This window comes from Papio anubis, chromosome 4 (genome assembly GCF_008728515.1).
Source record: "Papio anubis isolate 15944 chromosome 4, Panubis1.0, whole genome shotgun sequence".
In the NCBI taxonomy this organism is placed as follows: Eukaryota; Metazoa; Chordata; class Mammalia; order Primates; family Cercopithecidae; genus Papio; species Papio anubis.
The window spans coordinates 82,694,969-82,710,924 of NC_044979.1; the positions used below are offsets into that span (position 1 = coordinate 82,694,969).

Below are 15,956 nucleotides of genomic sequence, written 5' to 3' on the forward strand. Positions count from 1 at the left end.
CTGACGTCTGTGTTCAATTAAGTGCAATAGGTGTGGACCATCAGGAAATGGCCTCCCTGACGTCTGTGTTCACTTTAGTGCAACAGGTGTGAACCATCAGGAAATGCCCTCTTTCTGGTGCCAGCTGCCAATTTATCACTTTTAGAGAGGCAATGTGATCATTGCTGAACCATCAACTGACATTCCTAGTGGTTCGGGGAGGGCCCTCTCCTGCTCCACTCATGCCTGCGTAACTACCTGTAACAATACGCATGAAGAAGTAGTAATTCTTGATGATTGAGCAGTTGAGTCACCAACTTAGGTGGCTGGCAGAAATGCTTTTTGTTAAAGTATGACTATAAGCATTTTTTTTTTTTTTTTTTGGTTTGGCAAACACTTTGACTAGTAAGAGAATATAATTTCACCTGTGCTCACTGGTGCTATGCAAAGATCCCTCCCAAAACTGTTCATCTGGTCCTGGTGAGTGGCATCACTAACAGCAATCAAGCTAGAATTGTCCAAGTCATTTTCCTTTTCCCTGTCCCTCTACTGCACAGCCAAATGGCATTATTGATCAATCCTATAGGCTTAGACGTTCTAAATATTTATTTCTCCTCCCTCTGTCACCACTGATCTGCCCTAATTCAAATGTAGTTGCTTCCTTTCTGGTCACCAAGCCTTCAGTGGCCCTGCACACCACTCCATTCATCTTGCGTCCTTCATTCAGAGGTAGTTTGAAAAACACACAGAATATCTTTCAATACATATGTCACTGAAGGATATTGAGTTGTGTGGGCTTTGAGGAAACAGCAAAATAGACATAAAGAAACATTTGTTTATTCAAACAAGTTAAGTCATATTTTAAACTTTTAAAATAAAAAAGGTTCCTGGAGTTATCTCACAAATCATCATTTTTAAACTACACTTAGAGAACCTCTGGGCTAAAGATACATCTTAATGAATTTCTATATTTGGGTAACTAGATCTAAGGGAAAGCTAAACACAGGAAAGACTAAGCCAATAGATGCCAGGAAGAGGAAGTCTGGCCTCATGTTCTCCTTTAATGAAATTTTAGATGTATTTAGAATAATAACTTAGAAAAGGACGAAAGAGTAGCAAGCTTATTATGCTGAATTCTTTGCTCAGGTTGAGTCAACATCACATAGGCTGTTTGGGGTGCTCCTTTAAACACAGCCTCTGAAATCTTGCTTTTTCTCAAGGGCACCATTGAGCATTGTTTTATTTTTGCCCTTATTTTCTGTCCTCAAATGATGTCTGGCTGCACTTATTAACTCACCACATAGTTTAAAGAAATTTTAGAAACCTCTGGTTTTCGAGACCAATAATTGGACTCCCCTCCCCAAGTGTGGTTGTTTCTATAAATATCACCTACTTGCTCTTATTTCTTGTAACTAGTGGACCAGACTAACTGCCAGTAACAGATTGTACTTATAGTCTTATTTCTTCCTTTTCCAATTGTGCAGAATAATTTTATTTTTCTTTAATAGTTTGTATATTAAGAGTTAATTATAGTTTCACAAACTTCTGCTAGAGGATGTTCGTATACAACATGTCCATCAGCTTTCTGCCAGAATTTAAGTGGATTTCATTCCAAATTATTTACAAATGGATAATTTCATATATACAGGGCTTTTTTTAACATTACTTCCCTAAAGAAATATAATATTTAGTGTTGAGTTGTTAAATGCCTTGGGATCTTAAATGGTGAAATAGCTGCCCCTGAAACTGTTTGCTTTACAATTTTCAGTGTCTAACATACTTAAATCAAGTCAATGAATGGTTTTTAAATTAAATTCTGTTAAAGCATTATACATAAAATAACTTAGATTATAGTGAAAACTTTTTGTTGTAGTAATAGGTATTTACCTATCACATTTATTCAGACTTTTTTAAAGTTTATGAAGGAATTTATTTTTTAAGCCTACTCCCTGGAGGAAACAGAGTAAGTTGAATTATAGAAGAGAGTTTTTTTCAAGCATGGTGCCAACTGAATACAAAGTTTCGTTGTGCCAGAGTGGTGAAGTAGTCATAACTAACTACCTCTGAATAGAGTAAGTGTTGGGCAGTACGATTTATTAATAAAACTACACACACTTCTTTCAGCACAGTAGAGCTCTGTTAAAATGAGATATCCTAAACACATTATCCACACATGGTAGAATATAAATTTTCATATTTGATGAAATACTAAAATTGTGTTTTTAAAGCAAGTTTTAATGTGCTGCTGCCACCACTGAATGAACATTTAATTAGATTAAATAAAAACGGTGTTATCAGGCTGGCACAGTGGCTCACGCCTGTAATCCCAGCACTTTGGGAGGCCAAGGCAGGTGGATCACTTGAGCCCAGGACATCGAGACCAGCCTGGGCAACATGGTAAAACCCCATCTCTACAAAAAAAAAAAAAAAAAAAGTTCACAGCTGTTGTCCCAACTACTCAGAAGGCTGAGGCAGGAGGATTGCTTGAACCTGGAGGCAGAAACTGCAGTGAGCTGAGACTGCACCACTGCACTCCAGCCTAGGTGACAGAGCCAGACTCTGTCTCAAATAAAAAGCAAGAGAGAGAGATAGAAAGAAAAAAAACAGTGTTTTAATTAATAATGACTTGTTAGGCAATCTGACTTTTAACCATTTACAATTAAAGTTATTATTTTATTAAATTTTTTACCTCAACCATTGAAAATAAGTCTACTAAGTAGGAAAATATGTCACTTGTATGTAAATGGTGGCATAAAATAAGGTGAAAATAAAAAAGAGAACTCAAGTCATTCATTTTCATGCTGAATAAGAAGTTTTCTGTAACCACTTTGCTTAGTAATTTAGTCACCTTTGAGGTAAAAAGAAAACTTCACTTTTAAAGTTTTACTATTTTTGTGAGTATTTCGTAGATATGGTTTTACTATTTTAAAGTAAAGTAACTTAGAGAAACTGTGGTCTCTAAGCAATGGTAAGAAATATTTCTATAACTAAATTTACCTCTGAATTGATACGCACATAAAACTCCCAACTCACAGTAATATCATAGAAAATATTCTGGGATCCATAAAATATTGTAGAATCCTATGTTAAATGTTAAATAATAATTATGTTTGTAAAATTATTAAGTTTGCATTCACTTTAAAACACATTTTACCGAGCTCCCATAATGTTTTACAGATGCTAACAAAATTTACTATGATTTTATATAATCTCATTGAAGTAGATGAGAGGTCACTTATACAACTAAGGTAACAAAAATATAAACATCTGTTAAATGATTATACAAATACAAAGTAAGTTAGTTGTGAAACCTTGCTAATAAATCTGAAAAATTCTAGAGAGCTAAATTCTGATCTACTTCTTATCTTTCACTTTAATGTAAAATATAATTATTAGAAGTCTGTATTCTCAGACTTGCAGAGAAAATAATTGCTCGCAAAATATCATGGAATAAGATTGGAAGACGAATCTGAACAAAACACTAGTTTGTATTTCATGGTGTGTGTGTGTGTGTGTATACGTGTGTGTGTGTGTGTGTGTGTGTGTATATATATATCTCATATTTTCTTTATCCACTCATTGATTGATGGGCATTTGAGCTGGTCCCATATTCTCGCAATTGTAAATTGTGCTGCTATAAACATGTGTGTGCAAGTATCTTTTTAATATAATGACTTTTTTTATTCTGGGTAGATACCTATTAGTGGAATTGCTGGGTCAAACAGTAGATCTACTTTTAGTTTGTTAAGGAATCTGCACGCTGTTTTCCATAGTGGTCGTTACTACTTTACATTCCCACCAACAGTATAAAAGCGTTCCCTTTTCACCACACCCACACCAACACCTATTATTTTTTATTTTTTCATTATGACCATTCTTGCAGGAGTGAGGTGGTATTGTATTGTGGTTTTGATTTGCATTTCTCTGATAATTAGTGAAGTTGAGCATTTTTTCATGTTTGTTGCCATTTGTGTATCTTCTTTTAAGAACTGTCTATTCATGTCCTTAGCCCACTTTTTGATGGGATTGTTTCTTGCTGATGTGTTTGAGTTCTTTGTAGTTCTTGATATTAGTCCTTTGTCAAATGCATAGTTTGCTAATATTTTCTCCCATTCTGTGGGTTGTATGTTGACTCTTGATTCTTTCTTTTGCTGTGAAGAAGCTTTTTAGTGTAATTAAGTACCATCTATTTACCTTTGTTTTTGTTGCATTTGCTTTGGGTTCATGAAGTCTTTGCCTAAGCCAATGTCTAGAAAGGTTTTTCCAATGTTATTTTCTAGAATCTTATGGTTTCAGGTCTTAGATTTAGGTCTACTCATCCATAAAGAGGAATGAAATAATGGCATTCACAGCACCCTGGATAGAATTGGAGACTATTATTCTAAGTGAAGTAACTCAGGAATGGAAAACCAAACATATGTTCTCACTGATACGTGGGAGCTAAGATATAAGGATGCAAAGGCATAAGAATAATACATTGGACACTGGGGACTCAGGGGAAAGGATGAGGGATGGTAAGGGATAAAAGACTGCACATTGGGTACACTGTACACTGCTTGGGTGATGGGAGCACCAAAATCTCAGAAATCACCACTAAAGAACTTATTCATCTAAATAAATACCACTTGTTCACAAAAAATCTATTGAAATTAAAAATTTAAAACAAAAACAAAGATACATGTAGGAAAAAATATTCTGATTTATGGGGTCAATGTTTCTCTGTCATGAGTCAAGTATAAGTAAAATGTTTTCAAAACAAAAACACTAGTTTATGCTCAGCAGAAAAGTCTGCTGAGTTGCATTGGATAATTAGATGTTACAGATTCCCTATCATGCACAACAAGTGTGGTGTGCTCAGAGTACATCATACCTGGTGTGCACTGGTTGAATACTAGAATCACCTGGGGAGCTTTTAATAAACACAGCTGCCCAGAACACACCTGAGATTTCCTAAAGATATAACTCACATCTTTATATTTTTAAAAATTACCTTGCTACTCCATTATCTGATTTTAATGGTCAGTGACTAGGAGCTGACTGATCAGTGGGAGTCCTTTATTTTCACTCTTTCTAACTGCTAACTTTGTCATGGTATTCAAATGACCTCCACATGTGAGCCTCATATTCCAATGCCCAAATGTAGAAAAGAGTTTAAAAAGAAACAGTAGAAGTACTATTCTTTTAGAAATAATTTAAAGTTTTACTATTTTTGTGAGTATTTCCTAGATATGGTTTTACTATACTTTGACCTTTGACCATGCCCTTTGACCATACAAAATAACTGCATTCAATTCTTGAGAGAAAAAGATTGCTAGACATAGTCCTTTTGATTTTATTTCTTATAAAGTTTTGCATTCCTAAAATGCGTGTTTTATTCTTAAGGAAGACTGTGGACTAGGTAATCAGGAATGTTAAGCAGCGGTCATAGAGACTGTTGCAAGCCTACTTTGTTCAGAATGGTGCTTCCAGTATCTACAAGAGAGGCTGCCCCATTTTAGTCACTCAGTAAACCATTTTTTGAGTGAAGAAATGACTCTGGGCTGGAAATGTAATCAGAGAAAAGAGTCCATTTCTCTGAATGTTTTCTTGTGCTATTTCTAATTTATTTACTCTTTTGAAAAATTGCAAAGACACTATCAAATACCCAGAGAGTGGCAGCCTAGCTCCATTTCCCTCACACTTAACCACAACTCTACATGGCTGACTAGATGAAATGTGTGTGGGAATGTTGTGAAAACTAAGCACAGTGCAAATGTATTAGCCAATTTTTCTACCTGTCCACCTCTCCTTGCTAGTTTTTTCTTATTTATCTGTGTGTCCCCAGCACAATAAGCACCTAGAAATGTATGTGACATAAAAACAAACAAAAAAATCACTGACTTAGATACAGTAAACATTGAAGGCTTTCTTTCTGCATATGCATGCCCTCTGAATCTCTTAAAACTGTTTATCTTTTTTTTGTGCAAACACAGAGACAGAGCTTGTGTTTTTGTTTCTACTTTAACGTAATTATATTATTCTATGTCTTTATTGTATTCTTGATGATATACCTTCACTAATTTTCTACATCAGTATTTAAACAATTTTCCTTAATTTTTAACTACTGAAGAGGAGTAGAGAGCATTCATGCAATGACATTTATTTAGCCATCCTCTTATTGATGGCCATTTGTTTTGTTTCTTATCGGGGGAAGTCGGTAGAGCATGAGACTCTTAATCTCAGGGTGCTGGGTTTGAGCCCCACGTTGGGCGCTGGATATCATGGGAACCCACCACCAATATTTCAAAGTAGGTTATTTCTATTTTTCATAAGTGTCGGCCTGCTGAGAAATAAAGAGAAAGAGTACAAAGAGAGGAATTTTACAGCTGGGCCTCCGAGGGTGACATCACATATCAGTAGGACCATGATGCCCACCTGAGCCTTAAAGCCAGCAAGTTTTATTAAGGATTTCAAAAGGGGAGGGTGTGCAAGAACAGACAGTAGGTCACAAAGCTCACATGCTTCAAAGGACAGAAAGGAAACAAAGATCACATGCTTCTGAGGAAACAGGACAAAAGGCAAAACAGAACTACTGATAAGGGTCTGTGTTCAGCTGTGCACGTTTTGTCTTGATAAACATCTTAAACAACAGAAAACAGTGTTCGAGAGCAGAGAACCAGTCTGACCAAAAATTTGCCAGGCTGGAATTTCCCAATCCTAGTAAGCCTGAGAATAGTTCAGGAGACCAGGGCATACTTCAGTCCTTATCTCAACCACATAAGATAGATACTCCCAGAGTGGCCATTTATAGACCTCCCCCCAGGAGGAACCCTTTCCTAGGGTCTTAATATTTATATTCCTTGCTAGGAAAAGAATTTAACGATATCTCTCCTACTTGCAGGTCCGTTTATAGGCTCTCTGCAAGAAGGAAAATATTGCTCTTTTTGTCTGACCCTGCAGGCAGTCAGACCTTATGGTTGTCTTCCATTGTTCGCTAAAAATTGCTGTTATTCTGTTCTTTTTCAAGCTGCACTGATTTCATATTGTTCAAACACACATGTTTTACAATCAATTTGTACAGTTAACACAATTATAGTGGTCCAGAGGTGACGTACATCTTCAGCTTATGAAGATAACAGGATTAAGAGATTAAAGTAAGACAGGCATAAGAAATTATAAGAGTATTATTTGGGAAGTGATAAATGTCCATGAAATCTTCACATTTATGTTTCTCTGCTGTGGCTCCAGTCGGTCCCTCCGTTCGGGGTCCCTGACTTCCTGCAACAGTTTCTTTTGTTTTTATATCTCATGTTTGAATATTTCTGTATTATAGATTCCTATAAATTGAATTTCTTGACATTAAAAGCACATTTATTTATTTACTTATTTATCTGAGACAGAGTCTCGCTCTGTCCCCCAGGTTAGAGTGCAGTGGCGTGATCTCATGAATGGTTCAAGCCATTCTTCTGCCTCAGCCTCCCGAGTACCTGGGACTACAGGAACCTGCCACCGCACCTGGCTAATTTTTTGTATTTTTAGTAGAGACAGGGTTTCACCATGTTAGCCAGGATGGTCTCGATCTCCTGACCTCGTGATCTGCCCACCTTGGCCTCCCAAAGTGCTGGGATTACAGGCATGAGCCACTGCACCCGGCCTTAATTTTTTTTATAATGATGCCAAACTACCCTTAAAAAACCTGTGTCAGTTTATACCACCCAAATAGTGGATGATAATGCCCATTCCCACAGCCCTTCCAGTTCTGGTTGTTATTCAACTTCTCTTTCTTTCTTTTGGTAAACAATGTTAATGGAGGAGATAATTTTTTATTATTATTTTCCATTTGTATCTGTATACCTTCTGGACACTATACTAAAATCTACAATCTAAAATATATAGTAGTTTAATCTAAATGGTAGCTAATATAATTGCTACAATATATCACCCGGTTATTCTGTTTCTACTTTTTCATGTTTTGATGTTAAAGTTTAATTTTAACAGTTAAGTATCAAATTTTCCCTATGTATCACAATTTACATGACTATTATCCTATTCTTGAACAATTAATGCCTTTCCACGGCCTCACCAATATAGTCACATAGCAATGAGCACCCTTATATGTGTGTTTTTTTTCTCCCTTTATGAATTATTTATTAAAGTAAGTGCCAGATAGTGATATTACTGGGAGAGTATCAATCTTTTTATTGCTCTTGATAAGAATTGTTAAATTGCTTTACATATATTAATTATCTTGATTTAGCCATTCCACAATGTATACATATATCAAAACATCATGTTATACACAATAAATATATACAATACGTATTTGTCAATTTAAAAACATGAATAGTTTTACAAAAGTGTTATATTAATTTTATGATCATCAAGAGTATCTTAACAGATTCTTGACTTCTTTTCTGAAGTGTGATATATTTATTATTTCAAATTTTATCCATATGTTTACTTTTATAAATTGTAATTTATAGATTATATACACAGAGAAAGGTGATATATATATTATATTTTCCATGCTTAAAAACTGCTTACTTTGTAATGCTAACTGAAAGCAGCAGAATGCAGAGTGAAGTATAACAATTATGTATACACCTTAACAACAGGTCATTTAATTTTCCTTTTTCTTTCCTAATTAATCAAAGTATTACACTGAGGCTAAATGTCTTCCTCATATTCTTAGGGTCAACAGATCTCTCTCTTTCTTTTAGAAAATTTATCAGTGGTGTGGTTCCTCATGCAACAAATATGAACGTCTGAAGGCAAACCAGGTAGCTACTGGCATTCGTTACAATGAAAGGAAAGGAAGGTCTGAGCTAATTGTCGTGGAAGAAGGAAGTGAACCCTCAGAACTTATAAAGGTATTGTGATTCCTGTTGTTTGTTAAAGGGTTATCTCTCCAACTCTGTGTGTGTGTGTGTGTGTGTGTGTGTGTATAAGGTGGCAGGGTGATGAAGAAGGGGAAAGAGATTCAACATAGTTTTCAATAGTGAGCCTAGCTACAATTAGCAAGAGGAAACAACAGGGTTATCTAAGTGATGGAGCTGGGAAAACAGAAAGTCATGACTTTCTCTCACTGTTGGTGTCACTATCAAAGGAAACTCTGGCCCTATCTTCTATAGTATATGAGGAGAAACAAATGAGTGGCACTTCTGAAATTGACTATAAGAATGTATTTTGGAAGGAAGGAAGACAATATTAATAGTTCTTTCATCTATTCATCTGGGCTTCTCAGGGTTTTACTGTTTGTTTGTTCGTTCGTTTGTTTGATTTTGAGACGGAGTCTCGCTCTGTTGCCCAGGCTGGAGTGCAGTGATGCAATCTCTTCTCACTGCAAGCTCCGCCTCCTGGGTTCACACCATTCTCCTGCCTCAGTTTCCCAAGTAGCTGGGACTACAGGTGCCCACCACCACACCCCGCTAATTATTTGTATTTTTGGCAGACAGGGCTTCACAGTGTTAGTCAGGATGGTCTCGAACTCCTGACCTCATGATCTGCTTACCTCAGCCTCCCAAAGTGCTGGGATTACAGCCATGAGCCACTGCGCCTAGCCTTCTCAGGGCTTTTTCAAACATGGCGGTTTTCTTCAATTTTAAAATTAATAGTTGCATGTTGAGTATCCCTTTTCCAAAGTGTATGGGACCAGAAGTGTTTCAGGGTTTGAATTTCCAGCAGTTTGGAAATATTTGTATATACAAAATGTTACATCTTGGGGAGGGGAGTCAAATCTACACATGAAATTCATTTATGTTTCATATACACCTTACATGCACAGCCTAAAGATAAATTTATACAATATTTTAAATAATTTTGCTCATGAAACAAAATGTGTGTTAAGTACTTGTGGGTGGAATTTCCACTCGTAGCATAACATCAGGACTCAAAAAGTTTCAGACTTCGGAGTATTTCTAATTTCAGATGTTTAGATTAGGGATGCTAAACCTGTATTTCATTAAAAGAATTAAATAAAATATTACACCAAGAGATTAAATATGCTAGTATTTAAAATATTTCAATCATTTTAAGCTAAGAATTACAGGCAACACATGTATGATTTTAGTGTAGTTCTTAAATTAATGTGAAAATTAAGGATTTTTGGCTCTATAGACCTACATCATTTACTTAACCATTATATGAATCTTAGGCATTTGGTTGTGACCAATCTTTGTCTTTTAAGAATATTGCAGTGACTACCTAAGTGTATATATTGTATATATTCCCTTAAATAATATTATCAGTTAAGGAGCATAACTATACTGAGATGTCTTGATACGTATTCACAAATTAATTTCCATTTGTTCACACAACAAATATATTTATTGTACTCCTGCGATGTGCCAGGCACTAAATGTTTGCACCAGTTGCTACTTCCTTGTATGAGCACTGTGTTCCATCGTGACTTTACAGAGCCCTGTCAAAATCTATTGATACAATACCTTTTAGAAACTTCTGCATTTAATAGCAGTAAGTGGTATCTCTGAGTTTTCATTTCTCTGATTTCCTGGAATATTATATACATTTTCCTCCAGTAATTTTAGATTTGCATTTAAATCTATCTAAAGGCTATCTCATAAACATATTTTTAATATTTTTGATTTACAGAAATTTACTGCAGTAGAGTTACATGGTCCAGTGATAACCTAAAAATCCAGTGATCAGAAATTATATGAAATAACTTTATATATTGTAATGTCTTTAAATGTTATTGCTTTAATAACATCCAGACACAGACTTTCATATTAACGATGTTTTGGAAATAATTTTAATTCAGTGGGGAAAATTCTCATGGTATAATGCTAGGAGAAAAGGCAGAATATAAAATTTTATATGCAATATTATACTAATGTATAATATGTGTATATAGCTCTGTATTCATTCATACGTATATAACTAGAAAAATATGCTAAAATATTACCAGTATTACATCTTGGGATGTGGCTGCTTATTTTCTTCTTCATTTGTCTTTGTTATAATTAACCTATATGATTCATTTTATAATCAGAAAGAAAAGCCACTAAAAAAATTAAGATAAAATTAGGGATGGTTTTACTGGATTTTCACTGGTTAGAATAACATAGCTAATAAATCAGACTTTGAAAAGTATTCAAAACAAATTCTTGATCTTTTAAGTCCTCTGTTCTAGAGATGGGATCAACCATGTAAGTCTTCTAACTTGGCATATTTGGAAGCAAAAATCTATAAATAAGATGTATTTCTAGTTGACTGTAACCCCTTATCTCGATAGCTATGCTTGGATAGAAGCAGACTCAGGAACAGGACTCGCCCTGAGAAGTGGTAAGAAGAGTGTTACTTTAACTATCAGACATCACTGATGCTTCTCCAGGGTCACCCTTGGCCCAAACCAACTCTCCTAACTACTCATTGTCTCTGATTCCTCATTTGCAAAGTGAAGGGTTAGACAAAATGGCTTCTCCGGTCCCTTTAGGTTCTAATGATCTATGATTCTACCTTACCTCTTGGGCAGCAGCTGTGTTTAATTACCACTCATTTTTCACTTGTAGTCTGTTGCAGGAAGTGATGCTGCTGTGGCTGAGGGGCCTTGCTGTGCATGTACATATTTGGTGTCCTTGCTTATTGGATTTCATTCAACGTTTTGGAAAAGAAAGTGTAAACAGTCAATTAATACATTACACTGTAAAATTAAAATAAGAAAATGCAAATGAAGAAAAACTGTGCAAAAATATAATTTAGCTTTTAAATATTAGTGATAGGATAAAGAGATATAATGCTTAAGATAAAATGTCGCGTCTGTGTTTCCAAGACTTTTCCGTTTGGTTTTTAGAAAAATCCTACAAAGCACCCACTTTGTTTTCTTTCAATACATTCAGTGTCTATACTACATTTTATCTGACTGCTTTCACCCACACAATGAACTGAGATGAATTTACAGTGAAAACCTTTATTAGATAGGGGAAAAAAAGCATTCAGTGGGCTTTTTGTTTTTGGAAATGTAGTTTCGTAGTCTGATTACAAGAAAGAGTAATTATTTGAATTATTAAGTGAGCACCTATAACAAACTTGTTTGACTTCTAGGCTTTCTTAGTGTTGTAATGATAAGGATAGAATACAAAAAGCTCATGAACTTGGTTGGGAAGAATTACAACTTTATTTTCACTAACCTCTTAACTGAAATATGGCCTTTCCTCCAATTGTGAAAGTAATAAGCAAATGTGAGTAGCAGGAACAGTACTGTGACTTTTCAGATCACATTATAGCTATTGTACACAAGCTGAAAATATCATTTTTGCTCATTGCTACTTGGTAATTATTATTGTTATTAGATCTTCTGCTCACTAGTATTTAATGAGTTACTGAAACGCTCATATATTACTTTACCAAACTTTAAAATATATATATTTTGATATTTTAAGAGTTGCATTTCAATGTAATTTATTTCCATTATAATACTTTGTATCTTGTTTTATGCATTTAGCAAATGTTTTTCTTAGAAGGGAACTAATAGGTTTCAGAAGTGTTCCAAATCAGTCTATAGCAGGCACACACACATGCACACACACACACATACACATACACACACACACATAGAGTATCCTCATTTAAGATTAAAAAATGTCATTCCTTTTTCTGAGACTCTAGTACAACTGTTGATTTTACTAGAGATGGAGTCTGAAAATCTAAAAATTTTTCAAATATCTTTTAAATTTGACCTTTTATTTATTTATTTATTTATTTTTTGAGCCAGAGTCTTGCACTGCCACCCGGTCTAGAGTGCAGTGGTACGGTCTCAGCTCACTGCAGCCTCCACCTCCCGGCTTCAAGCGATTCTCCTGCTTCAGCCTCCCAAGGAGCTGGGATTACAGGTGACCACCACCACACCCAGCTAATTTTTTGCATTTTTAGTAGAGACAGAGTTTCACTATGTTGGCCAGGCTGGTCTCAAACTCCTGACCTCGTGATCTGCCAGCCTCGACCTCCCAAAGTGCTGAAATTACAGGCGTGAGCCACTGCACCCAGCCTAAATTTGACCTTTTAAATGATTCATTTCTAATGGGGTTCTTTTAAAATTATTAACTTTAAAAACTTTGAAAGCCTCTCTATGTGAAAGTAATGCCTTGAAAGCAAGCATATTTTAATCAATTAAATGAGCCTGTTTTCATTAGTCTGTATTCAGTGCTGAATTTTTTGAACTTGTCTAACACATTAAAGTGCTCAACACTGAAACTCAAACTTTTCTGAGAGTCTTTTGAAAAATTTGTTTTTAGTTTGAAGTATTTCAGCTATTGATCACACTATTTTCACACAGTTTTTATATGGCTTATCCCCAGGGTGACCACAAATTTATCCTCCAAAGCAAAGCACGTTGTAGAGTAAAAGGGGGCACTGAGGAGACAGAACACAACCATCATTAACAAGACTGTCTGGGGAAACAGAATGTGTGCTCACTCTCCTTTCTGCATCTTTAGTACTTTTAAAAGCCTATGTGCCTACATAGGAAGACAATCCTATATGTGGAAAAATCTAAACTCTGTAACTAAAGTCAGATTTTACTCTGAGCTTGTTTTTGCTGCAAATGTATTTACCATAAATGACTGCACATAAATTATGTAAAGTTTATTTCACCATCTTTCTTCTTTTCATATTTAAAATAATCAGTGAATGTGAAGAAAATTTAAATATTTCACTAGCCTTAAGGTCCCAAACTTTATTCCTTGATTAATCATTTTGTAAACATTAGGAGGAAAGCAAAAAAGAAAAAAGAAAATAAACGAAAAATAACCCAAGGAAAAAAAAATATATATGTTTTATAGACTTTCATTAAGAAACAAAACCAGCATCCCGTAGATATAAAAAGAATGAAGATGAAGAAGGGGCAAGTTGTTTGAAACAACAATTTTTTTTTATTCTGGAAAGACTTTTTAAATATAGTTTAATGAATTCGTTAAGCCTATAATCATTGTAAATGCTGGTGGTGAAATACTGGCAGTAAAAATACTACAGGGAGATGGTGGGCAGATGCTGTGTTGCTGAACTGTTGTTGAACTCTTGCTTTTATAAAAGCAACTGTAAGGCTCTCTGGAAAGTCATACATGCAATGATTGTTTCAGATTTTTGACCTAAAAAAAAAAAGAGAATCAGAATAACATATTATATCTTCATTAATAACTGTTTATCAAGTGCAGGGTTGGTTCCCAGTGAAATCTGAAGACTCTGCTTACTTTATTGTCTGCTTGAGGAGATAAGCATGCACTAGAAAATAGTCAGAAAGTGTGAGAATAAGTCGTGAGGGTCCTCAGAGGCCAGAGCACATGGTCTGAATGACACCACAATTTGTTGGAAGACTTCTCATGATGAAAATCCTATTTTAGACTTTACGATATTAGCATATAGTCTAGATTAACCTCCAAAGCTTCTCCCAAATTGGAAAATGTGTTGCTTTTGTTTTAATAAGTCATAATTCAAAGTATGAAAACAAAAGAATGTATTCAGCCATTCTCTTGGAAAATTGATGGAATATTTACTCTATGCTGATCTGGCTGTCTTGTTAGTAAAAACTAGAGTTGAATAGTGAACATAGTTCTTAAGTTATCTTTTAGAGATGTACTCTACAAAGCCTACTGAGGCAAAGAGTAAATTTTTAGCCATATTTCTTCAAAGTACTTTGCAAAATAAAATGTATATGTTATCAATACTAAGTTCCTTGAGGGCAGGCACTGCCTTTGTATTTGTGTAGCCCTCACAGCTCTAACACATTGCTCACTCGTATTTGAATAATTAAGACAATTAACTGTGAAATATGTAGTTCCAGAAACTAAGTATGCTTGTTTTTCTGTTTTTTAGAGGATGATATTACTTTAAAAATACCCTTGTTTTAGGAGATATTGTTGATATAGACATGAACAAAGTCGTATGCTGATTAAAGTAAGTTTTAAGACCGACTAGATTTATATAGAAGGGCAGTTAGTATTTAGAAAAGATAATTCAAATATTCTGCTCCTCTTCTTTTTTCAGGTGATAGTTACAGCCTCTCGAAAACAACGAACAAGTCTCGAGCTTATTTATACTTAGTGCAATACTGTCCCACATATTAGGCAGATGGCATATACTCCAAGTGAAAGTGCTTCACACAGTAAGAAACGTGTAGCTAGTATCTAAAACTCTTCATCTGTGAATTAAAATGCATGTTACCTTACGTCCCTCTCAGGTCAGGTCATCACCCCTTTTAGAATCCAGCAGCCACAAAACTCCAATTCTTTTCTTGCCGGGACAGCATGTAACACTGCTGCCCGCTGGCCTGGCGACCCTGATTGGCTGTTGCCTGCAATTTCAGTGCTGCCTCTTTCAGAACTGTTGGGGCCACGACAGCTCACTGCTCTGAACTAAAGGTGAATTTGCTCCATGAACTCCAAGGAACTACACACATGTAGTGCTTTGTTATTGAGTCTTCTAGTACATTGGTCTTATTCTTCCCCCAAACTTAATGTCAAAAGGCTGTGCACATGGCTAGTGCTTCCAAAGGTCTTACATAATTTAAATTTACAGAAATAGGAGTGATTTTTAAATTTTAATAATTTGATCATTGGAACATTCATACATTTCAGCATACAATGTAAAAGATTACCAAATCAAATCGGAACTTGGAAGCTTAGAATTTTGTCAGCATTCCTTAAAGTTTCTCTGTGGGAAATGTTTGTCCTAAGTTTACTGGACTTACATGGGTTTATATTTTAATATTTTAATGAAAATATCGTTGTACATTTAAATAAAGAATGATTGTTTTGAAAATGATACTACAGAGAAAGGAAAGAACTTTATTTCTGGGGTGTGATCTTTGATTAGATAAATCAATCATTCTCCATTTATCTTTGTAGGGTTGTATCGAATGAACCAAAGAAGTACTAGTAATTGAAATGGGGAGCTTTGTGAAAATCCCTCTCACAACCACTTTGGAACAGTATATATAGCATTTTTGAAAGCGTCTAAAGCTTTATAGGAAAATGGTATAAATA

The 15,956-nt window shown here is 35.1% G+C and overlaps 1 protein-coding gene across 1 annotated transcript in view; it reads left to right on the top strand.

Annotated features, from left to right (window-relative positions):
- Nucleotides 1–15,956, top strand: part of SCIN (scinderin) — an 85,868-nt gene that overhangs the window by 27,218 nt on the left and 42,694 nt on the right. Inside the window, exon 4 of the mRNA XM_003896258.5 lies at nt 8,679–8,828. Within this exon, the coding sequence (XP_003896307.1) occupies nt 8,679–8,828 (150 nt within the window). The remainder of the gene's footprint in view (nt 1–8,678; nt 8,829–15,956) is intronic.